The sequence below is a fragment of the Eleginops maclovinus genome, chromosome 3, assembly GCF_036324505.1.
Source record: "Eleginops maclovinus isolate JMC-PN-2008 ecotype Puerto Natales chromosome 3, JC_Emac_rtc_rv5, whole genome shotgun sequence".
Lineage (NCBI taxonomy): Eukaryota > Metazoa > Chordata > Actinopteri > Perciformes > Eleginopidae > Eleginops > Eleginops maclovinus.
This window is the reverse complement of record NC_086351.1, coordinates 11,732,141-11,754,482: the sequence shown is the minus strand read 5'-3', so window position 1 is coordinate 11,754,482 and position 22,342 is coordinate 11,732,141. Positions and strand designations below refer to the sequence as shown.

At 43.3% G+C, this 22,342-nt stretch overlaps 2 protein-coding genes and 2 non-coding genes across 6 annotated transcripts in view; 1 reads left to right on the top strand and 3 right to left on the bottom strand.

Annotated features, from left to right (window-relative positions):
• The window catches only part of invs (inversin), a 20,346-nt gene extending 6,875 nt beyond the window's left edge, over positions 1-13,471 (top strand). The window contains exons 3-19 of one of the 2 annotated variants that reach the window (XM_063879883.1): positions 34-133; positions 787-953; positions 2,242-2,415; positions 3,015-3,182; positions 3,414-3,594; positions 4,454-4,563; positions 4,763-4,934; positions 6,100-6,255; positions 6,358-6,479; positions 7,056-7,163; positions 7,251-7,357; positions 7,429-7,638; positions 8,239-8,444; positions 8,647-9,190; positions 9,897-10,048; positions 12,665-12,751; positions 12,829-13,471. In XM_063879883.1, the coding sequence (XP_063735953.1) occupies positions 34-133; positions 787-953; positions 2,242-2,415; positions 3,015-3,182; positions 3,414-3,594; positions 4,454-4,563; positions 4,763-4,934; positions 6,100-6,255; positions 6,358-6,479; positions 7,056-7,163; positions 7,251-7,357; positions 7,429-7,638; positions 8,239-8,444; positions 8,647-9,190; positions 9,897-10,048; positions 12,665-12,751; positions 12,829-12,944 (2,880 nt within the window). In that variant the 3' untranslated portion in view covers positions 12,945-13,471. Of the gene's footprint in view, positions 1-33; positions 134-786; positions 954-2,241; positions 2,416-3,014; positions 3,183-3,413; positions 3,595-4,453; positions 4,564-4,762; positions 4,935-6,099; positions 6,256-6,357; positions 6,480-7,055; positions 7,164-7,250; positions 7,358-7,428; positions 7,639-8,238; positions 8,445-8,643; positions 9,191-9,896; positions 10,049-12,664; positions 12,752-12,828 lie in introns of both variants that reach the window. The other variant, XM_063879882.1, reaches the window with a different exon arrangement.
• Positions 10,325-10,397, bottom strand: trnat-ugu (transfer RNA threonine (anticodon UGU)). Its single transcript has one exon. It is a non-coding gene; the product is annotated as a tRNA-Thr (tRNA).
• Positions 12,350-12,423, bottom strand: trnat-ugu (transfer RNA threonine (anticodon UGU)). Its single transcript has one exon. It is a non-coding gene; the product is annotated as a tRNA-Thr (tRNA).
• A 2-nt stretch (positions 13,472-13,473) lies between the features above and the next one.
• On the bottom strand, positions 13,474-22,290 carry tex10 (testis expressed 10). 2 transcript variants are annotated; one of them, XM_063879885.1, is made up of 16 exons: positions 21,831-22,290; positions 21,276-21,479; positions 20,977-21,164; positions 20,564-20,890; positions 20,260-20,472; positions 19,426-19,678; positions 19,234-19,346; positions 18,847-19,094; positions 18,496-18,631; positions 18,072-18,241; positions 17,038-17,215; positions 16,220-16,442; positions 14,730-14,810; positions 14,389-14,573; positions 14,058-14,268; positions 13,474-13,939 (listed from the first exon to the last, which is right to left on the bottom strand). In XM_063879885.1, the coding sequence occupies exons 2-16, from the start codon at positions 21,456-21,458 to the stop codon at positions 13,817-13,819; spliced, it is 2,832 nt and encodes a 943-aa protein (XP_063735955.1). In that variant the 5' UTR covers positions 21,459-21,479; positions 21,831-22,290; the 3' UTR covers positions 13,474-13,816. The 2 variants fall into 2 exon arrangements, with proteins under 2 accessions (XP_063735955.1, XP_063735954.1); XM_063879884.1 differs by having other exon boundaries at positions 21,914-22,290.
• Positions 22,291-22,342: the final 52 nt, after the last annotated feature.

Here is a 22,342-nt window from a genome sequence, read left to right as displayed (position 1 = left end):
CAAGTTGTGACCTTTTATGTGTTATTGTTGCAGGCCTCAGCGACGTCTTGCCCAGGACCCGTGGCTCTCGGCTCGCAGGTTCATGCTGCTGCTGTCAATGGAGATAGGAGCGCCCTCCTCAAACTCATCACAGGTAGATAAAAAGGCTTTAAACATATTACAGGTTCATACAATACATACAGTGCATCACATCAAGACTCACATTAAAAAGTAGTAAAGTGTTACTTTTTTTATTTCTATAAAGAACATTTAGTGGCATTTGCCCCATCTGTATAGGGTGAGGGACAGCTGCAGCAGCTGGGGGGAGTTTTGGGTTTTGCACAGAGAAATTAGAGCAGGTGCAGCGTGGAAAATTGAACAGTGGTCCATCTGGTAATCGTTCACTCTTCTGCAAAAGTGCTGACATTATCTGGACATTCAGCAATATTATTATGTAATCTTCCTATGTAGAAAAATTAAGTCTCATTCTTAGAAATTGTCTGGAAAAATATATTAAGAGCCTCAAAAGACGATCATCGTGTATTATGTTTTTCTTCACAAGCAAACAGCTTCCAGCTGTTCCAAATACATTTTATATAGTGGAAGTGGATTTCCTATTAAATGCAAGTAGTAAAAGACTGCATTCTAAATAAAAGGAATTCCCTTTAATAAACAATTTATAACATTTTCCATCACAAGCCACTTAATTGTACTTTGTAAATTAATTGCATATTTCCCCAAATCTTGGTCTCCATTAACGCTTACCCATTGACTTAAACTGTGCTTTGTATGAATGTGTGGATGTAGCAGAGCCGTCACTGCGGGATCGAGAGGACCAGTTTGGCCGGACTCCCCTGATGTACTGTGTCCTGGCTGACCGCCTGGACTGTGCAGAGATCCTGTTGAAGGCCGGAGCCTCGGTCAACAAGACCGACCAAAGCCAGCGCGCCGCCCTTCACCTTGCCGCACAGAAGGTTTGAACTTCCACAAAGACACAGACATAAACTCGAGCACTCACACATGGTGCTTCACATGTCAGCCTATTTTATAGCATAACAATGTCAAATTCAAGTCACCACGATTAATATATGATGATGTGATTTTTTAGATTTGAAATGAATATGAAGACTAAGTGGGATCTCATAGAGAGAAACTGTGACAGACCATACATTCCAGTGGGAAGCCAGTGCCCCCTAGTGGCTGAAGTTGTGATTTAAGGGTTTATGGGGGGGAATATCAACTGATTTATAAACCTGCCACAAACACTGAAGTTTAACTTACACACATTCTTTGATATATAGATATTATTTTGCATGGAGAAAAGCCAGTTTCAGAATGTTTTGCCCGCCCTTTTATATCAAACAAGAGGAGATTCATGTTATATTCACAGGAGAACATAATAATTAGACAGGGTGGCCTGTTGTCTCTCAAGGGATGTGGGGCTAATAATAAGTCTTTACAACTCATTTATTTATCGGTGCCTCCTTTTATGGGAGTGTACAGATTCAGGATCATCATATCATTGAAGAAAGAGGGGAGGTAATTGGGGTCTGTCTCATAGATGGAGTGTGTGTGTGTGTGTGTGTGTGTGTGTGTGTGTGTGTGTGTGTGTGTGTGTGTGTGTGTGTGTGTGTGTGTGAGTGTGTGTGTGTGTGTGTTTGGGGGATGCTAGCGATGGGAAGCCCTGTCTCTTTGACATCTGATCAATAAGTGGCTGAGACAGGAAGAGAGGCCAGGGATTACCGATCTAATTGGACTGAGAATAGGGAGGACGGGAACACGCACACACACACACACACACACACACACACACACACACACACACACACACACACACACACACACACACACACACACACAGTCTAGATGCATGCTCACACACTAGATAGATCTGTCAGACTGTGGCGATTTGTTCAAATATACAAATCACAGTCACATGTGCACACGGGCTTGGCAGCATCGACTCTCACACCGTGCCGTCAAGCAACAATACATCATCCGCCAGGCTGGGGGTGAGAGATCAAAAGTAAGGAGGATGATGATGAGGATGAGGATGATGAGGAGGATGATGTAGGGGACGACAGGCTGTTTACTGTTTTAAAGTTCATCACAGACACTGAACAGAGAGGCAAGATGGATGACCTATGGATTGAAACAGACACAGCTAAAATCCTGGGGAGTGTGTGTGTCATTGCTGCTCGTTCATGACTAATATTGAGGAGAATTGTTGATATCTGAGAATATTATGCTTGTGTCTCACAGGGGAATTTGCGTTTCCTGAAGCTGCTTCTGTCCAGACGGGCTAACTGGCTGCAGAAAGATTTAGAGGAGATGACCCCTCTCCACCTTGCTACCCGGCACCCCTCCCAAAAAGCCCTCGCACTGCTGCTTAAACACATCGGACCTGGAGAGGTTGACACCCAAGACAAGAACAAGGTAATACAGTAAAAATATACACAATTAGTTGTTGCGTCCTCAGTTTGCCCTCAGTCAGAAACCAGCCAGTCTGGGCGTCCAATAACTTGCAAAGAGATAACTGACAGAATGAGGATCCTTCAAAGAAGCAGCAGCAATATAATGTCATACACACACAAACACAGAGAGGCACACTCACACAGCAGTGAACGATAAAACAATCTTTGGCTTTGTCCTGTTTTTTTTCTGATAAAACCACAAACACACAAACACACAGTCCTTTGTCTGTTTGGGCTGATTTGTATCTGACATCAGTAGTTGGTTTTGTAATAATCCAATATGCATCATCGTGTCAGATGACAGTGGTTTCGGTAAATCTCAGAATAGCTCAGTAGCCGTCATGGCAGCACTATCTGAGTTACAATCACAGCTCACTGCCGGACTTTCAATAAGAGCTTTGTGAAGCACGTAGCCCTCATAATTCCTGTCAAAGTGGAGTAATGTTTTAAAAAGTAAATGGAAACCTCAAACCTGGTTTTACAACGGCCTCCTATGTTTTGGGCTCCATTCATCATGGGCTCTTCTTTTTATCTCTTTTTCCCCTGTCATTGTCTCTGCAGCAAACGGCTCTCCACTGGTCGGCTTTTTATAACCGACCAGAACACGTTCGCCTTCTGATCAAGCACGACTCCAACATTGGCATCCCAGACAGCGAGGGCAAGATTCCTTTGCACTGGGCAGCGCACAGTCAGGAGCAAAGCGCCACACAAACTGTCCGCTGCATACTGGTACACACTGCTGTACACACACATACACACATATATATATACATATATACACACACACATGAATCTGTCATAATCAAATTGCATCTCCATTTTTCAAACTGCATTGCTTTTTTTCTTTACTGTGTTTGTCTTTTTGTGTGTGTGTGTGTGTGTGTGTGTGTGTGTGTGTGTGTGTGTGTGTGTGTGTGTGTGTGTGTGTGTGTGTGTGTGTGTGTGTGTGTGTCTGAGAAGGAGGCAGCTCCCACTGAGTCCCTTTTGAACTGGCAGGACTATGAGGGGCGGACCCCCCTGCACTTTGCGGTTGCTGACGGTAACGAGGCAGTGGTGGAGGTGCTGACGTCTTACGGGGGCTGCAATGTGACAGCTTATGATAACCTCTTCAGAACACCGCTGCACTGGGCAGCTCTGCTCGGTGAGTGAAAACACTTCCTGTATGTGACCCGCTGCGGCCTGAATGACTGCACACACAACAATAAGGATTTCCCCAAAAACTGAAATGATGCCAAAAATGGACTAGTTATTAGCCACATATTTAGATCATGTTTTTTATATATTTAATCCATGCTAGCATTGTGTCTCTAGGGCAGAGATACTATACTTGCTTTATTTTAGGGGCTACTTTTGCATAATGACAGAAGGTTAGGGGCCAGTTATGACATTTGAGGCTTAGCTTGCACCTCTGTAGGGGAACAAGCTATTTTGACTCCCAAACTCTTAGATGGATTACTATGAAATTGTGTATAGAAATGTATGGTCACAAGAAGATGAATCATACTGAATTTGATGCCTAACATTTTTAATATTGTGCCAGGTGACATAACCATGAGAATCTAGCTGCTTTAGTGGTAATTAGCCAGATCTGGGAAAAGTACTCAGATCTTGTACTTGAGTAAAAGTAAAAGTACCAGAGTGTAAGAATACTCGGTTAAAAGTAAAAGTACTCATTATTCAGATTGGATTTCTGAATAGTGTCTCAAAATTGTTCTTAAGTAGGCCTACAGTACTTGAGTACTTAGTTACTTCCCACCTCTGTAACTAGCAATTTAAGAATGTATAGGATTGTTAGAAAAGTCAATAAGAGTGGTTAGTAGGTTTGTAAGTGACAGTTGACTTTTGTTGACTTGAGTATTTACCAGATACCACTCCTGTGAAAGTAAACTGAAATTGCAAGGTGCCTTTGTATAACCAAGCAGTTGTCGCAGCTCATAACTGTAGCTTCTTTTTCATTATCAGTCCCCCTCACATCCCACTAATGGAGACATGTTTTTCAGGACATGCCAGAATAGTCCACCTGCTGCTGGAGAGAAACACTTCAGGCACTATTCCCTCAGACAGCCAAGGAGCAACACCTCTGCACTATGGTGCTCAGAGCAACAATGCTGTGAGTGGTTGATGTGTGTCATTAAAGCCTAATGCAGCTGTTTCTAAAGCAGCACAACATCAGCATCATGCATCTTTATCCATAATGTAATATTGATGATAATGAAATAAAGCTGTCTCATTATGTACGTTCAGCATCTCTTCTATTCCCAAAACATAATCACGCAAAAAAAATAATAGTCCGCCTTCGTTTGCTGTAGGAGACGGTGGGAGTGTTTCTGTCCCACCCATCTGTTAAGGATGAACCCGACCTGGAGGGGAGGACGGCTTTTATGTGGGCCGCTGGGAAGGGCAGTGATGATGTCATCCGCACCATGCTGGCACTCACCCCTCACATTGACATCAACATGGCCGACAAGTACGGAGGCACCGGTGAGCACCTGAGAGACAGGGGGAGTAACTGATGCTCTTAAGAACTGTGAGCAACAGGCCCTGTTCATTATGCTATACACAATCACGCACACTTTTATTAAAGATGCGCAATATACGATAAATCGGGCTGATAAATTGTGGACAATGCATATTTATATGTTATGGTTCCTGTAACAAGTCAAGCAAAAAGTTTAGCAGATTTCGTATGGACAGGCTCAATCACTTCTGTGACGAGAAGTGAGACAGTATGATCAATAGTTATTGATTACGTTTTTGTTTATTCAGTAGAGAATTTTTATGTTGTGTGTCTTTGTAAATTAAATACCCGTTGTGGATTTAAGATTAAAATAGATTTTTCTTTTGGATTGCGTGTCGTCATCCCGTTTATCAGTGGTTAACTGGACATAAGACGCAGGTCATTTTGGGCTGTCAGTAGGCTAGGGGTGATGATGTCACTGGGCATTCCTCCAAAGGTGCAAGAGAGACTGAGGGAGAGAGGGAAATACTGTACTGATACTGTCAGCAAAATTAGCGTGAGCCTGCTGAATAGACTCCCATCCCTATCAGCACCTTCTGACACACACACACACACACACACACACACACACACACACACACACACACACACACACACACACACACACACACACACACACACACACACACACACGCACACAACACTCACACATGCACACACGACTAACTGCCATGCACTGACTCCCAGGGCTGTTTAGATGTAAAATCTCCATGGCAATAACCCCCCCTGCTCAACCAGGCGGTCATTGTTTATGCATGCAGAACATGCAACGGTTGAGTCATCCTAATGAGATGGTGTGAAGGGCAGTGGAGCCTAATGGTGCCCCGAACACTTCCATGCACTTGACTTTAGTCGGTGCTGTCTGGGGACTGGACAGAGGCGGAGGAGGGGGGGGGACCAAGAGGCTTAAGTGCATTGCTCCTCGTTAAATGTCTCTGCCTGTGTAACCCACCATTGACCAGGCTTTAGCCACAGCCCAGAGAGGAGCTGCAGTTACACGGATAGATGAACAAAGGACAGGCGGGCAGGAAAGGAGCAGTTGTCCTGATGCTGTTTATTGACCAGTTAGATTCAGGGACCTCTGTGTCGTGTTTTTCATTTGTGTGTGTATTTGTTGTTGTCCCATAGCACTACATGCGGCCTCCCTGTCAGGCCATGTGAGCACAGTGAAGCTGCTGTTGGAGCGGGGAGCGATGGTCGACTCTTTGGATGTAATGAAACACACGCCGCTGTTCCGGGCTTGTGAGATGGGACACAGAGATGTCATTCTCACACTCATCAAAGGTTGGTGTAATTGGTACACAATCGGTGCAAGCGTCCTAATAACTATACAATATCCTTTTTAGTACCACTGTGTTCCAAGTATTAATTATTCTATGTATAAAGGTTCTGCAAGTGTGGACCTGGTAGACGTGGATGGTCACACTGCGTTGCATTGGGCGGCTCTTGGAGGCAATGCTGAGGTCTGCCAGATACTCATGGAGAATGGGATCAGTCCAAATGTACAGGTACTAATGCGTACACAAACACTTCTTGTACAAAGCACTTTTGGTTATTTCAACCCCTTTTCTATACTCACCCTTCACATATGCATACTTAATAAGGACGTGACATTCAGGTCCATCTATGCATTTTTCTTGTTTTCCATCCTTAATTTTTGTTTATTGCAGTCGAACATTTCCAGTTTAGCAAAAGGAATCCCTAGAGGTAATTTGAAATCAATGTAGTCAAAATGATATGTTCTCACCATCCATCTGTTGCACTTCTCTATCTGTATACGCCCACATTTGAGGGCAATGAATACTACTACATTTAAAAAATAAATAAATTCCAACCTTCATTTGCTATGAAAGAAGGTGTATCATTCTGTACGTTTTGGCAACACCAGACAGGGATTTCTATTCACCGAACAAAGATTGCAGATATGTCGAGTATAAATCGAAGGATAAATATGGGAATTCAATCCTCCACTGCATTGCTTTACGAGCAGTGTGTATATAAGCAGGAAGAAGCTCTTAAATCCTGAGCTACTATTTTAAATGGTCCTGCACCTGACTGTTAAATATGTGACTTCTCCTGAACAGGACCAGGCAGGACGGACTCCTCTGCAGTGTGCTGCTTATGGCGGCTACATCACTTGCATGGCTGTCCTCATGGAGAACAACGCTGATCCAAACATACAGGACAAGGAGGTAAAAGAAAATGTATATATGTGAGCTATGTGGACATTTTGGACACAACTGGAGTTTGAGTACGTCTTTTTATTCATGGGTGCGCAGGGGCGGACTGCTCTTCACTGGTCATGTAACAATGGCTACCTGGACGCTGTAAAACTCCTGCTGGGATACAACGCCTTCCCTAACCACATGGAACACACTGAGGAGAGGTAAGGAGGACAGTCAACAGGTGAGGAGAGGGGGGAAATACATGAATGACACTGGTGTTTGTGTTGTAAAGGTACACCCCTCTGGACTACGCTCTGCTGGGGGGGCACAGTGAGGTGACTCAGTTCATGCTGGAGCACGGCGCTCTGTCCATAGCAGCCATCCAGGACATTGCTGCTGCCTCCATCCAGGCTGTCTACAAGGGCTACACCGTCCGGAAGGCCTTCAGGGAGAGAAAGCAGCTCCTCATGAGGCACGAGCAGCTGCGCAAGGATGCAGCCAAGTGAGAGAGGAACACACACACTTACATATTTATGTATATAGACATACAAAGGCCACACATGAACTAAAGCAGCAGGATGCAACATCCCTCTCATCACTCACTGCTCTTTCTGTCTCCATTATCTGTCTCTGTCTTGTTCTTCTCGTCCCCAACAGTCACACTCTTCATATCTATCTTTCTCCCTGTCATCCCTGCAAACACATACATCTTCCCCCTGTCGCTCTCTCCTGGCTTGTTCTCCTTTTGTCATTTGCTCACCAGTCTCACCTTTTATTCTGTCTTACATAATGCTTAATTTAAACTTCTGATTATTTCAAGTAGAACGTTTTTTGAGTCTTGAGCTAAGTTTTTTCCTATAAAGAACTCAAATATCTCACTTTCTTATCAGCTGTTCCACCATCTTTTAACAGCTTAACAATTTTAATTGAGTCATAATATAGCTTAAGTGCCTATATATACCAATGTAACAATGGCCCACAGTCAAAAACCTTTTCAAACAAATGTCCGTTTCTTTTCCCGCCGGCACTTCGGCTTATCACGTAGTGGATTTTAGATACAACTTTAGGCCACGATGAGACCGACCACTTTTCTTTTGTCCAGGAAACGAGAGGAAGAACAGCGGAGAAGAGGAGCTGTGCAGCGTGTCTCTGTGGACGTTGCAGAGAAGCGGAGGGGACCTTTGGTGAGAACAGAGCAGGACAAACTTGTGAACATTATAGAGGACTTATCCATAAATGACTCTGTGGTGGAAAAAAAGAAATCCTCAAAAGCTGAACGCACCAAAAGCAAAGAGGAGAGACTCAAAGGTACAAAAATGTTTGTAACAATGTCTTTCTCATTTGAGCATGCAGTATGAGCTATGATTCACATAATATGAACTGACAAAATGCTCAAAACTCCAAGAAGATGATATTAACTTGTCTACGAGTAGACGCACGAAAAGCATCAAGGTTTTTTAAATAAAACCTATTTTATAACTCATGTCTTTTCCTCTCACCACCCCAGTAGCCCACAAGAGCAAATCCTCCAGAAGAAGTAAAGCAGCTGAACCACATGAGGTTCATGATGCTTTGAGTCGCCACTGTCATTTGCCTGGTGCTCTCCCGACCACCAGGCTGAGGGAACTTCTCTCTCCCAGCCTCAAACCTCGACCCCCCTCCACGGCCAAAGTCAGGGAACGTCCCTCTTCAGGCACATGCATTCCTTCCACAAGCGTCGCAGGGACAGACACTTTTAACAGAGAATGCATCCCTCTAAAAAAGAAAGATGCTCACATGACTGTGCACACTGCCCCTGGCAAGGATGATGCCCCCACTGCTCTACAAAAGCACAGAAACCACAAAGAGCAGACTTCAGAAAAGGCCGCCACCAAAGACCAAACTCTCACTCCCTCATTAAGAGGCAGTTCATCTTTAGATCACAAAAGCCCCTCAAGAAAGACTCAGTCTGCCACACAAGCACCCATCTCAACACGCACGCACAAAGAACAGAACAAAGAGCAGCGCAGGAGGAGGAATGAGGCTGCGTGCATCATCCAGCGAGCTTGGCGGAGGTGAGTTTGTGTGTGTGTGTGTGTGTGTGTGTGTGTGTGTGTGTGTGTGTGTGTGTGTGTGTGTGTGTGTGTGTGTGTGTGTGTGTGTGTGTGTGTGTGTGTGTGTGTGTGTGTGTGTGTGTGTGTGTGTGTGTGTGTGTGTGTGTGTACCTGGATGAATGTTCAGTAGCCAAAGCCTCTCTGGCTGTGGGAGATTGGCGGTGCCATGTGTTGCCCATATGTGCACTCTCCCACATACATGCCATCTTCTCATCTCTCATGTAAACCCCCCCCCTCCATTTTTGGTCTGGATGCCATCAACACTTCAGCAGTGGGGGGGAGAGCGTGGGAGAGGGGTGAGACAAGGAGGTAGGGGACAGACAGGCTATAATTTAGAGCTTTCTTACCGTTTTAACAAGAGGCTAAAAGTTCAGCCGTGCTGCTCTAATAGCTACCAGCAGCCTCTCCTTGCTTTTCTCTCCCTTTTACGCACTATGTTTCTCTGAGAGGTTGCCCGTCCGCAGCAGGAGGGCCTCTGTTTCCATTCAGCTTCACCATTATATTCTGGATGTGCTGACTATTAACTGCCTTGAATAAACTTTGTTTACTTTGTTTATGCTTGGTGAATATTACTGTGAGGATTTGCCAGCTTCAAAACCTTTGAACACAGTCTGATTTTTTTTTTATTGAACATCGTGCATGTGTATGTGCTTGCATGCATCTCCAGGTTCCACACACGCAGAAGGAGGAAGGTACAAGCCTGCGGGGAGGCGGAGTCTAGTGATTCAAACCACGCGCACAACAGGAAGAAGATGGAAAATCGAGCCCAACCCGCCAAACTTTCAGCGAGTAAGAGCTCAGTGCTACAAAGTATTTATGGTAAGTTCACTGCTTCTCGCACACAAACCGAAGAAGAAAAATGTACAATATCTCAAATCAAACAGAGTTCATAAAAACACTGCATGAATTAATCATCGTCAATCAACGAGATTATTCCATTTTACTGTAGCAGGATAAAATGCACATATCAAACATTATTTAATATGTTCAACGTCTTGTGGAGTTCATATGTAACTCCCTTCCCTTCCCTAAACAGGAAGTGTTTCATGATAATTAATTTAATTATTTGGTTTTGATCATTAGGGATAAAACATCAGGCCCCAGGGAGAATTGAACTCCCGACCCCTGGTTTACAAGACCAGTGCTCTAACCACTGAGCTATAGGGCCCTGTGAGAGTGCTGTCATTTGATAAACATTATAAAGACACCATGAACAATCATGGGTGTGGATCCTGAATAGATCAACAAGTTACAGGAGTGTCCTGAGCTTTGTTATGCAGCACCAGGTGACTGAATGGGGAAATTTAAATTACATTACATGTGACTTCTTAGACGTCACATGAGCTTTTTTCAGGGTTTATTTTACCCTGGAGACCCCTGTGCTCGGGTGGTTCATTTCCAGATTCTCAGTCAGCTGCTCCTGATTTACATCCTTTAAAAAATGATGAACATCGCCAGCCTTATCCTTAAATCATAAACCTACTGTGAATGATTTGCTGTACTGTCCCTCTAGTTTGAAACATCCATGCATGCTATAAGTGATGCTGAAGCGCCTGTCTTGTTTACGATGTGAGCAGATTTCTGTTAAGTTGCAAATTATAGTGAGTCGTTCAAAAGCAGCATTTTGAGAACCTGCCATTTTAAAACTATGGCTCTACATTCAAACACACATTGGAAGCAAGTTATCAGGATGGTTTTCATACCAGTGTCGAACACGCAGTGAGCGACAAACATGAACCTGTGTAAATGTCTGGGCGATGCTTGGATCCACACAGCAGGACAGTATCAGCCGGGTTTCACCCCTCAGACAGGCCTGACCTTCATCACACATCACCAGGTGATGATGGGGGAACAGGCCGAAACCTTGCCGCGCCAAAACATACAAGCATGCACACCGTAACTGATCAGACAGACAGACAGACAGACAGACAGACAGACAGACAGACACACAGACAGACGACCACCCCCCTTTTTCTCTCTCCTTCTTTCTCCCCTTCTTGCTCTCTGACAGTCCTGGCACCGTGAAAAGTTCAGAGCTGTCAGGGGGAATGTCAGACGACTGCGTAGAGCTATCAGCTGAACACACACACACACACACACACACACACACACACATTCTTGAGACTCATTGTCACACTTTTTTTTTTACTGAGGAGTAGAGAGGCATTTGAAACACAACTCTGGACCGGGTCACACTGATACGTTAATCATATAAACCATTTTCTAAATTGCCTGTTAATTACTTTATTGCAAATGTGATTTTAATATCTGTTCATCTTTCTGTAGATAGAGACATGTGTTTTTGCATCCCCAATAACAAAACTGTGTCAAAGAATTTCTGTGTGCAAGATTGATAGATTTGTTGATTAAAAAATATATACTTTTGCACCTGCAAACATTGAACATTCAAACTCAAGACATTTACTGCACATTTAAAAGAACCAATTTAATGACTTTAAAGACTTTTTTGTTTAGTTAAATGAAACAAAGACACCCTTTACTGCAGGAGAAGAAATCCTCAAACTACAGTTTTACTTAATATGAATTCAGTGCACTCTAGATGACATATCTGCCTTCTTATTAAAAGAAAAACTACTTTATAGTAGAAGACCTTGTCCAGTAGAATTTGCCCCCTGCATTCATTTTTTTTTTTTATCCCAGAGGGTAAATGTGAGTGTCATTTACATCACACATAGGAGCCATGGAGAAGTTGGTTGTTTGGTGCCTTGCTCAAAGACATAGCTCCAGAATGCTTCGCCTCCTACATTCCAAACATTTTTTAAACCTTGAATATCAAAAATGTAGTTATACTTTTGCCTTTAGTAGACAGACTGTGGACAGACAGATATACTGGAAAGGGGGAGAAAGGACCTTGAGTTAGATACCGAAACAGGCCGCTGTGCTAAGGAGTGAGGATTTTTTCATGGGGTGCCAGCCTTACAAGAAGAGCTACCTGGGTTCCCCAGATTTAGAAGTAGGGCAGGGATGCTAATTAGACAACAAACTTCCTCTTATTGAATCCTTGTATTCGTACTAAATAGCGCTCTTAATACATGAGAAGTTTTTGTGATACTTTAGATGTATATTTGTGAACGCTAATGGTGAGAAAAATGACATTTAAGGCCCTAGTGAGGATTGAACTCACGACCCCTGGTTTACAAGACCAGTGCTCTGAACCACTGAGCTATAGAGCCTTTGTTGCTACTCATTTTATTTGTTTAGTATTAATACGACTACACCTTAGACACATTCTGGGTGTGTCATTGACTGGATCAACATGTTTCAGAAGTGTCGCACCAGCTGATGGGATGCCGATATTGTTCACCTCACAACCGAGGGAAAAAAGGGTTGTTAAAAAAACGGCATTTTGTAAATCAGCAAAAACTCCAATATCGTGCTTCCCTCATCCAAACTTTTTTCTTTACCATGCTTTAGGAAACTCTGTGGCCAGAAGGGGGCGCTCACTTCGGGGCTCTCAGTCTCAACTCCTCCTGGAGATGCCTTTCCGTACCCAAAGCCAGTGTACGTTTATGCACGGTTAACACCGTTTTAAATAAGTTAAAGTTTACGTAAGCTAATTTTATCTGCTTATTTCACAGTGAGCGGTATAGAGTGTGTGCATCTGACTGATGCCATGAATCAAGCCAAGCAGTACTCTTACCACCTGAGGCCTCACAGCGCTGGACAGGGGACCAGAGGCCGAGGAAAACATTGAAACTACACACACACACACACACTTTGATGTTTTCTCAGCTGGCTGGCAGCCTTCCCTCTATAGAATTACTTTACACATTGTTCACTCAATGTGCCAAGCTTTCTAAAATTAAGCCATATGACATCAGAGCCATGACCTCACAGGGTGGGGTTAAGTCTACAGAAATGGTGTGTGTAAAAGATAACCTTTCATCCATTGTGGAATGAACACACGCCTTCCCACTCGCTCTCCATCGTTCTCACACACACTGAGATAACCTTTCCTCCTGTTGTGGAGAATGAGGCAGTCTATCAACAGCCAGTCATCCAGATAGCCCACCTGCAGACACACACACACACACACACACACACACACTCACCTCTAAAGAAACTTAAGAGACCAGCATATTAAAGTGAAATCTAGTGTTACCTTAGTATGCACTTGCACAATAATCCAGTTTGTAATTGTATATGTCCCTGAATGTTTTTGGTTTTTTAATAATTTGTACTATAAGTGTATTATAAGAAATAAAACAAATATTGACACAAGATAAACTAATGGATTTACCTTTATTTTTGCTTTTTTCTCCCTTTTTAGTAGAGCTTTTTATAAATCAAAGACGCCACGTGCCCCAGTGAGCCCTGAATAACATCAAAAGTACTCCAAAGAGGCAAAAATAATAACAAATGTACCAGTCTAAAAATGAATCAATAAAGAAGCACACACAGAAAACAAAAATGGAGGTTGAATGTGAAGAATTCATAGTCACTCAAAATACAAAAACATGTCACTCCACTGTATCTCTGTCTGTAGGTATTGTTGTATGTACTTGTCACATTTGTGAGTAATTTGAGTGTCAATGTGAACTGAGCAACACACCAGGTGCTGGTCGGTCAGTACATGTCTCGAAGGCTCAGGCTTCCACGGCGAGCGGAGGAGCCGTGAGCCACGGTGACACTGTAACAGTACAGCAAGTCTGTCAGCCACTGCTCCCTGGTCGCACCCCGGGAATACCTCTGCAACACACAGAGAGAGAAATAGGTGAATGCCCTCCATGAGAAGTTAACATTTTATCTCTCCATCCAAATCAAAGAAATTCATCCCTGTGGAATTGTGAGTGTGAACTGTGTTTACCGTGAGCTGTTGTATAATGTCCTGCAGCAGAGCAGCGTTCGCCAGCAGCTGGTTGTGGATGGGTGTGTGCTGCAGCAGCATCGACAGGATCTGTCCGAGCTGTGGCAGCTCCTCCTCGCTCAGGTCTCCAACACGCATCAACTGCAGAACCATTCGCAGCAGGCGAGGAACGCTGCTCAACGCTGACACACAAGCACCCCATATCGCCTCCCTGCAAACATGACACAAAGGTGTTAGAAACCAATTACCGTAGATCTTTAGCGAATGATAATGGCAAACTGCTACTGGTGAGACACAGATCAGTAAAGGGTTGTAGTCACTCAAAACACACCGTTTGTGGTTGGTTTCGGCAGGTAACTCCTGCTCCAGGGAGATGAGCAGAGCCATCAGGCTGAGGCAGCACTGAGACAGGAAGCGCAGCACGGGCTCAATGGGGAGGACGGACAGGTCCAGTAATCTGGATACAGCCCTGAGCAGCCCGGCCGCCATGCTGTCAGGCACCACCCCTAACTTGATCTGACACACACACACAAGATATACAGGATGTTTAGTCAATGAGGTGTTTTCATGTTTTTCAACATCCTTAAAGCAAAACTGCTAAATGAATGAAACAATCTCTAAAACAACTTCGATTCCTCAACAAAACTTCCTGCTTGTTAAAAGCTATCTTACCAGGTATTTGCAGATGCCATTTTGTACGATATCAAAGCACTGAGACTTTGAACCCAGAGTTTCCAGACAGTGGCAGACTTCCTGTGAATGAAACAACATCATATATAATTCCTTTAGGGATTAACTGCTTTACAGACCTTTAGGTGTAAGCAATGTGACCACATTGCTTTTTGCTTGTAAATTGGAGAATCAAATGGTTTCCAGTCAGATTTTGGTAGAAATTATTTTACGGCAGTGGATTATACAGAAACTGTGATGTATTCATTTGTTAATAACATCGTCTCGATCACGTAACGGACAACTTTATGTTTCTGTCATTACACAAGGGATAATTCTTTGAAACTGTGATGAAGTAACTGAAACGTTGACCCAGACTTGGAAAGTCAGGTAATGTTGCTTATACATAAATAAACCTAAAAATCGTATTTAACACATTTGATATATTTTATAAAACAAGAGATGGTTAAAACAGCAATAATGATATTGAAGATTGATGGATGAAAAAACTCTCAAACAGCTTCACTTGCAATAATAAAACCACTGATATTTATGCTGTAAACACACAGAGCATTGAAGCACAAAAAAGATTAGAAGAGGATTTCTACATCCCTGTCTGGATAAAGTACGGTCTTTAACTCATGGGTACCAAAGGAAAAGACGGCATCTAAATCTAATTTCTGCTGGGGTGGCGACAAGAAGCCGCAACAAACTTTTTAAAAGTGAAAAGTAAGGCTCAGCTTTGCCTCAACTTCAAATCAGAATCAAATTTCTAATAAGCTTTGATCAAATTGAGCTGTGTGTGCCGCAGTGAGTCGCGGGCCAGTGTGTGTCAGAACGGCGCACCTGTTGGCATTCTCGCCGTCATTAAAAACAATCCTGTCTCATTAGTCAAACCAGAGTTGACACAGTCCGTCCCTTAATGCTGCCCCCCCTTGCCACCATGTGCCTCCCCCCCCCTCTTTTCTGCCACTTGCCTGTGATTGACTCAGACAGGGAGATGAGAAAGGCAGGATCTGAGGGCTTAATTGAGGAGCTGAATTAGTGATTATAAGCCCCCCACTTGCTCACACACTCACACACTTGCCCCAGGGCACAGTTACGTTAACTGTAATTTCTTTGCAGAAATGTCACTCTCCCATCATGCCATGGGCTCTCATTAGCATTTGTGCATATCCGCTATGCCCGATAACCACACATGTCCAACCTGCGCAACGCGATAAAGGTTCCCCTCTTAGCCGTAGTGCCACGATAAAGCTTCCCCCCTCTGAGCTCTATATGAGAGACAGAGAGGGACCAGCGGGCGCTGAGAGACCACAGCTGTGTCCAGAATATCAACACTTTTTCATTTTCAAAACAATGTCTTTCTATCACCTCCTTATCCTTTCTACGTCTGTCTGTTTCGCCCCAGTGCTTCTGATTGGCAGCAGTTTCGGTATGAGTTTGAATGTATGTAATAGTTTGGGAAATTATAGGAAAGACAGTGAACGCACCTCAACAACGTCCCAGTGGTGTGTGAACTGCTCCATCGGGGTAGAGTAGAGGCTGAGGGGTGACAGAGGGGAGGGAGGCAGGATACTTTCGTCGTCGACCTCCTGCAGGGAGGCAAGCTTCTCCGACGAGAAGCCCGTCAGGGTGGAGAACAAGAAGCTGATGTAGTTCACATCCTCCACAGCCGCTTCCTGACTACCAACTGACCAGCCACTCAGGGAAGACCTGGAGAACACATTAAACGATTATTATCTAAAACGCTGAAACAAACATTTTCACAGCTTGCAAGTCATACAACTTAAAACATGTCAAACTTTTTCTACAAACCACTTACTTTAATTTCCAAATAATAATTTCATTCCTATACATTCCTTATCAAATTGTGAGAATATTGAGGATATAAAGACACAGTTATTACATTTCTCCTTGTCCAGAGGGAAGGATGGATCCAACAGTAGGAAATGTGAGTGAATTACAAGTGTGTTTTAGAGCCCGTGAGGCACATGCAGACCTAACTATCGTCTCAATTTTATGTTACGACTCTGCATTCCAGCCTCCCAAAGAGCTCTTTGTATTATACCCATTACACACGTCCCATGAAAAAAAAATGCCAGGAATCTATCTGAAAGTACAATACTGCCATCTGATGGTGACAGGCTAGAGTGCTTTGACTGTCCAACACCAAAGTTTAGCTGTTCTTTCAAGTAAGAGCATCCCTGCAATGCCAAAAATGTCTTTCCTAAACAGGAGTGTCTTTTGAAACACACATTTTCACGAGTTCATGAGGCCTCTGCAGGTGTAAGGGGATGCTTTAGCTCACCTAAAGTGTACAATACGAATGAGAGAGGCAGCGAGGCCGGCAGAGATTCGTCCTGTGGTGCAGCAGCAGCTCAGATTGGCCAGAAGAGACTGGGACATCTTGGGGAGAAAGTAGAGGAGCTGCACCATCCGCTGCTGGGACTCTGCCGGTAACAGCACCACAACTCCTTCCTGTGGATCTTCACACACACAGAGACGCACACTTTGCATGTTATTACGTAGAGACAACGTTCATTGCAAACTCTGGGGATAAAAGAGGAAGCTTTATCAAGAAAAGAGATACTAAGAAACACAGAATTTGTTCAAGATAGTGGAAAAAAGGAGACAGACAGACATAGCAGCTACAGTGATGGCTCAGATAAAGTGTGTGGTGTTCTGCCTCTCTCTGACGCACATGCTGATGTCAGAAGCCCTCACACAAAAGGGGTCTTGTGATGTTGAATTGCTGGCTCTGTGGCAGTTTCTATCAGACCCCCTCCTCTCCAGGCCCCCTCTGTCACACAGCAGCTTAACTATCTGACGCTCTTTAGAGCAGTGGATATGTAAAGGGGTTTGCCGCTCTCCGCCTCTGTTTGTAGTTCGTTTTTACAGTTGTGTACAATAAAGTTTTGTGGGGCGGGAAACATGCAGTAACACCGCCGCCTAGGGAAACTACGGGGCAAGTAAGTATATCTTTTCTTTAGTAATCTGAATATTGGTTCTGCATTCTTTATCATATTAAACTGTTAATGTATGTGAAAAGAAGTATATATGAAATAAGAAGGCTTGGTTAAAGTGTAAGTGATGACTGATCTGCAATAGTATTTAACAAAACCAGAAAAAACCCTACTTTTCTTTTTAATTGTACTACCGCTCTTTGGGTTTCAAACTTTAACCTCTGACCCTGATCAGCGCTGCCACAGAAATTTGCCAGCTGAGGAAAGCACCTGATATGCCATTTCTGAGTGGATTATTAGACTATCGATTAGATAAGTATATTCAAAATAAACAGTCCCATGTGATATCGCAGAGCCCCTCTGATTAGGTTGTGCTTACCGTAGAGCTTGCAGGCGTTGGTGTGCAGACTCTTGAGCAGGTCTTTGTGTCTTCGAGAAGCGGCAGCCTGGATGGACAGGATGAGTCGTTCAGAGAGAGCCGGGTTACGGTGGCCCAGCTGGGACAACTGCACAGGAAGAGATGCCAACCAACGACACAGCACCTTACTCCTACAGAGACATGAGGAATAACAGACAAGGGCGCACATGAACCAAATGCAGACGGAGTTATAGGAAAGCAATGACGTGTCTGGATATTGAAAGGTGCAGTACATTATTAAGGTATTGAAAGTAACGTTCTATTAGTTGGATTTTAATAAAAAATAAATGAATGTACAAATCAGTTACCCTACATATGTGACTACTGCTGTGATACAATAAGCTGTGTGCATGTGCTTTAAACTGCCAGTTTCAAAAGAGGTTACCTTGCTATGTGTGTGTGTCCTTGCTCTTGCAGGTAGAGCTTGCTATAGAAAGACAGCAGCAGGGACCGGGTCTGTAGAGTCAGGTTCCTCTGCTTATAGTAAACATACACTGCTGCCAACAGGTCATCTGTCACTGCTGCACAAACACAAACACAAACATTGATGTTAAAATGACATTATTCATATCTTCTAGTAAAAACACTTGTCAGGATACTAACTTATCATCTTGTCATAAAACACTGAAAAAAGTTGATCTATTAAACAAGGAGATTGTTCCTCTGTCCCAAATAGCTTTTTTAATAACACTATTAAAACCAGCTGCACTTTCACAAACACAAAGCATATGCTTACTTTTGGTCCTCTGTGTGAGCACCATCTTCCACACAGTGCCCAGCAGCATGTGGAGCTGCCTGTAGCTCAGTTTCACTCCGCTGCCAAGAGTGTCTCGGACAAACGTCCTCAGAGGCGTCAGCCAGTCTCCATCTGTCTCTCGGCCGAGTCCTTGTCTCTGGCTGAGGGACACCATGACTTGGCAAAGTGTGATGTTAAGGGCCAGAGGCTCCACTGTCAAAACCGGGACGACTGCGGTCTGCTTACTCCTAAAGGAATGGTTAGTAGCATGACAGAAGTTGGTAAAAAAAGGTACGATTGCAGTTCCTGGGTAGTTTAAACTGGGAAACATTAAGGAAGGAGGAAGTACGGAGGTTTTCTGGAAATTTTAACTCAAATACTCCTTACCTTTTGAGGTCGACCTTCTTTCTATGTCTGGGTGTGTCCCGACTATCATAGGGAAAGTTCTTCATGAAGTGCTGCTTAAAATCTCCCAGGTACTCTTTATAAAACCATGCGTCCTACAAAAAGACAAGATATTTCTTAAGTTCCTTCTTTCTTGTACAAAAAACGACTGTGTTATATCTGTCCTCTCCTCACCAATGCATCCTGGTGCTCCTGCTGTGGTGCCAGTTTCCTCAGCAGCTGCAAAATAGACAACACCTGGAACATTACCGACATGGCATCAGGGCTGAGCAGGTGAGCGCCCTCAGTGTTGTTCCCGGGACAGTCACTGGTACTGGCTTCTACCCACACCTCCAACAGAAGAGGGACCAGTGTGGCTGCAAAGCTCTGAACAGCCTCAGCTGAGTCCAAATCCTCACCCACAGCAGGTCCAGTGTCCACCTCTGGTCTACACAGCCAGGGAATAGAATAAAGAACATGTTACACACATATTTATAATACATAGTATATCATATATATAGAATAATATATTTAACATGGAATTTAAAAAATGAATACGTTTATCTTTTTTAATACATTTGAACTACACAAATCTTTACATTTATTGTAAAGGTTCGGATAACATGAGTCAGAAACAATCCTATACAGCCACCCAAGCATTCTCAGTCTATAATACTAATTACGTACAGTAGAACACTTATAAATACATAATTTTACAATAATTGATGTCCCTTACTTTTATCCGCAACTGTTCACAAATAACAGGATTGAACAAAATGTATATACGTTAAATAAATAAAGCTTCGCAGCATTGCAATTTTGATTTAGAATTTGAATGTCAACATTAGGAATAAAACTTCAAAACCTCGAACTACAAGGTACAGCCCTACTATAACAATGATTATATTTCAATTCAACTAACCTACATAAATATTTACTGAGTAAGTCATTTGTTTTGTCATACTTTAATATACAATTTTGTCTCTGAGTCCTATTCCTTTAGGGTTGCAGAAGTTTGTGGTATTGTACCTGAGTCTAAAGGTGGACCGTGGAGTTGGTTTGGTCCCAGAATGCTCATACACCTTCACCCCGACCTTGCTGTAGGTGAGCTCTTCCCAATTGAGATTCAGAGGTATGAGCCGGCCCTCTCCACTGGAGCCAAATACTCCATCAGTTGGGATAAAAATATCACTTTCTTCCACTGGTCTTTCCTCAACTACTGCCAGCAGAAAGCGCCCAAGCCTGAAATACAAGTGACACAAAACAAGAGTTTAGCAGCTAGAATTATAATTGAACTAACTCTTTAGAATCTGTGTGCACATGGCCTCCTTACCTAAGGAGCACAGTGAGCCGCCACTGCTGACTAGTCACAGTTCTGTTAGGGTTGACTGACAGTGTCCAGTTCCGCCCCTTAGGGTCCTGGGCTTTTTTGGGTCCTCCACTGCTTTGTCTGTGAGAGATCAACTCGAGGAAGTTAGTGAGGAGTACTGCAGGCCTTGCTGCTAGCAGAGCAGGGTAGTGTTCCAGTAACACATCAAGAATCTTCATGGCGTCCTCCTGGATGCTTATCTCGATGTGGGTCATCGCACACGAGAGATGGGCACTGAGGACGGGGGAAAAAGGAGCCACTCGTTCTGCAGGCACAGACTGTGCAATGAACCTGGATGAACAGCAATATTTTAAAAAGTTAGGCCAAATTATTTTTACTGAATGAATGGGTTTCTGTATTACTGTTTCTCTCCTAACCTGAGCACACGTGTAGCTGCTACACGAACATTGCCATCCTTGTCTGTGAAAACAGCTGCAACTTCAGAAACCAGGCGAGAGAGATGCTGCTCTAACAGAGAGGGATTAGCGGACAGCAACTCTTTCAGCCCCAACAAGGCACTATGTTTAATATTGGCACTGTAATGGTGGAGCTGAGACATGAGGTCCTGGTGAAGGAGGAGGAAAGGGGAGAGAAAGCATTCAATTTATTATTATTCCAAGAATTTGTAGTGAAAACATGTGTTTGCAGACATTTTAAACATAGGTGAATTACTTACATTTAAACCAAGCTGTCTGTGTGTGGTGGGGCCACTTGTGTCTCTCTTTAACTGTTCAGTTAGGTTGATTCCCTTCGAGCGGAAGTTGGTGTTGGTGGCATTATCAGATTTGGGCTTTGTCTTTCCCACCTTTAACTTGACTTTCTGGAAGTCATCCTGTCTCTTCTTCTTCTTGGACTTCATCTCTGCAGTCTACACTGCGATCTGTGTAACCAAAACACAACAGTGACAACATTAGTGCTTTGATTTCAATAGGAACAATTTAAATGTGTTCACTTATTCGAATACTGCACCATGGTATACATTTTCATGTTTCTTCTACTTAAACAATGTTCATACTCTGCCTGTCAGTTTTAAACTTGCATGATAAACTAAGGGGTGAAACGCTCCTTTATGGATGGTACTGAACATTATATAAAATAAAAATTGGCACAATCATTTGGACTGGACTGATAAGGAAAATAATACATACATTTATTATAAATAAACTGTACAAAAAACATATTTTCTCCGAATAATCAGACTAGCAGAGCGTTAAAATAAAAAACTATGCACCTGTATTAACGTTAGCTAGCGGGTAGCTAACTTTCACGTCCCATGGTGACCAGCATGCAGGACAGATCGCTTGTTTTACTTACCACAGGGAAAGAGTCTTGGCTTATGCAGTGGTATTTTTATATAACTTCAAGCACACACGCGGTGTCTCGCGTTAAAAGGTTGCCCCTTGCAAAAAATTATGAATTCATAAAAAAAGAAAATGTTCTGTCTCCAATCTCGTGTTGATACGTTGGGTCCTTGGACTGTGTGTACATATCAAACGCACCCGTTTAGATGTTCGGCACTTCGGCTGCGGAGATTACAATGTAAAACCTCTATGGGTGTGATCCCTGTCGCTGTTTATGCAATGTTTTAGGCACTTAATTGTTATTAAAATAATAACATAAAAAAGTTGTAACCAAGTGTCTGAGAAATGTAAAAAAAAGTGTTCAAATTAGCTCCAACAGGATATACCGGTAAACCCTGTCTTACAAAACGAACGCCCTACACAGTTGTCCTGACAAATGCCT

Coding starts and splice junctions, on each gene's coding strand:
- tex10 (XM_063879885.1), bottom strand. CDS start 21,458: ATGAAGTCCAAGAAGAAGAAGAGACAGGATGACTTCCAGAAAGTCAAG. Junction 18,632..18,846: donor GCTCACACAGAGGACCAAAA/GTAAGCATATGC, acceptor GTGTTTGTGCAG/CAGTGACAGATGACCTGTTG. Junction 14,574..14,729: donor ATGGCATCTGCAAATACCTG/GTAAGATAGCTT, acceptor TGTGTGTGTCAG/ATCAAGTTAGGGGTGGTGCC.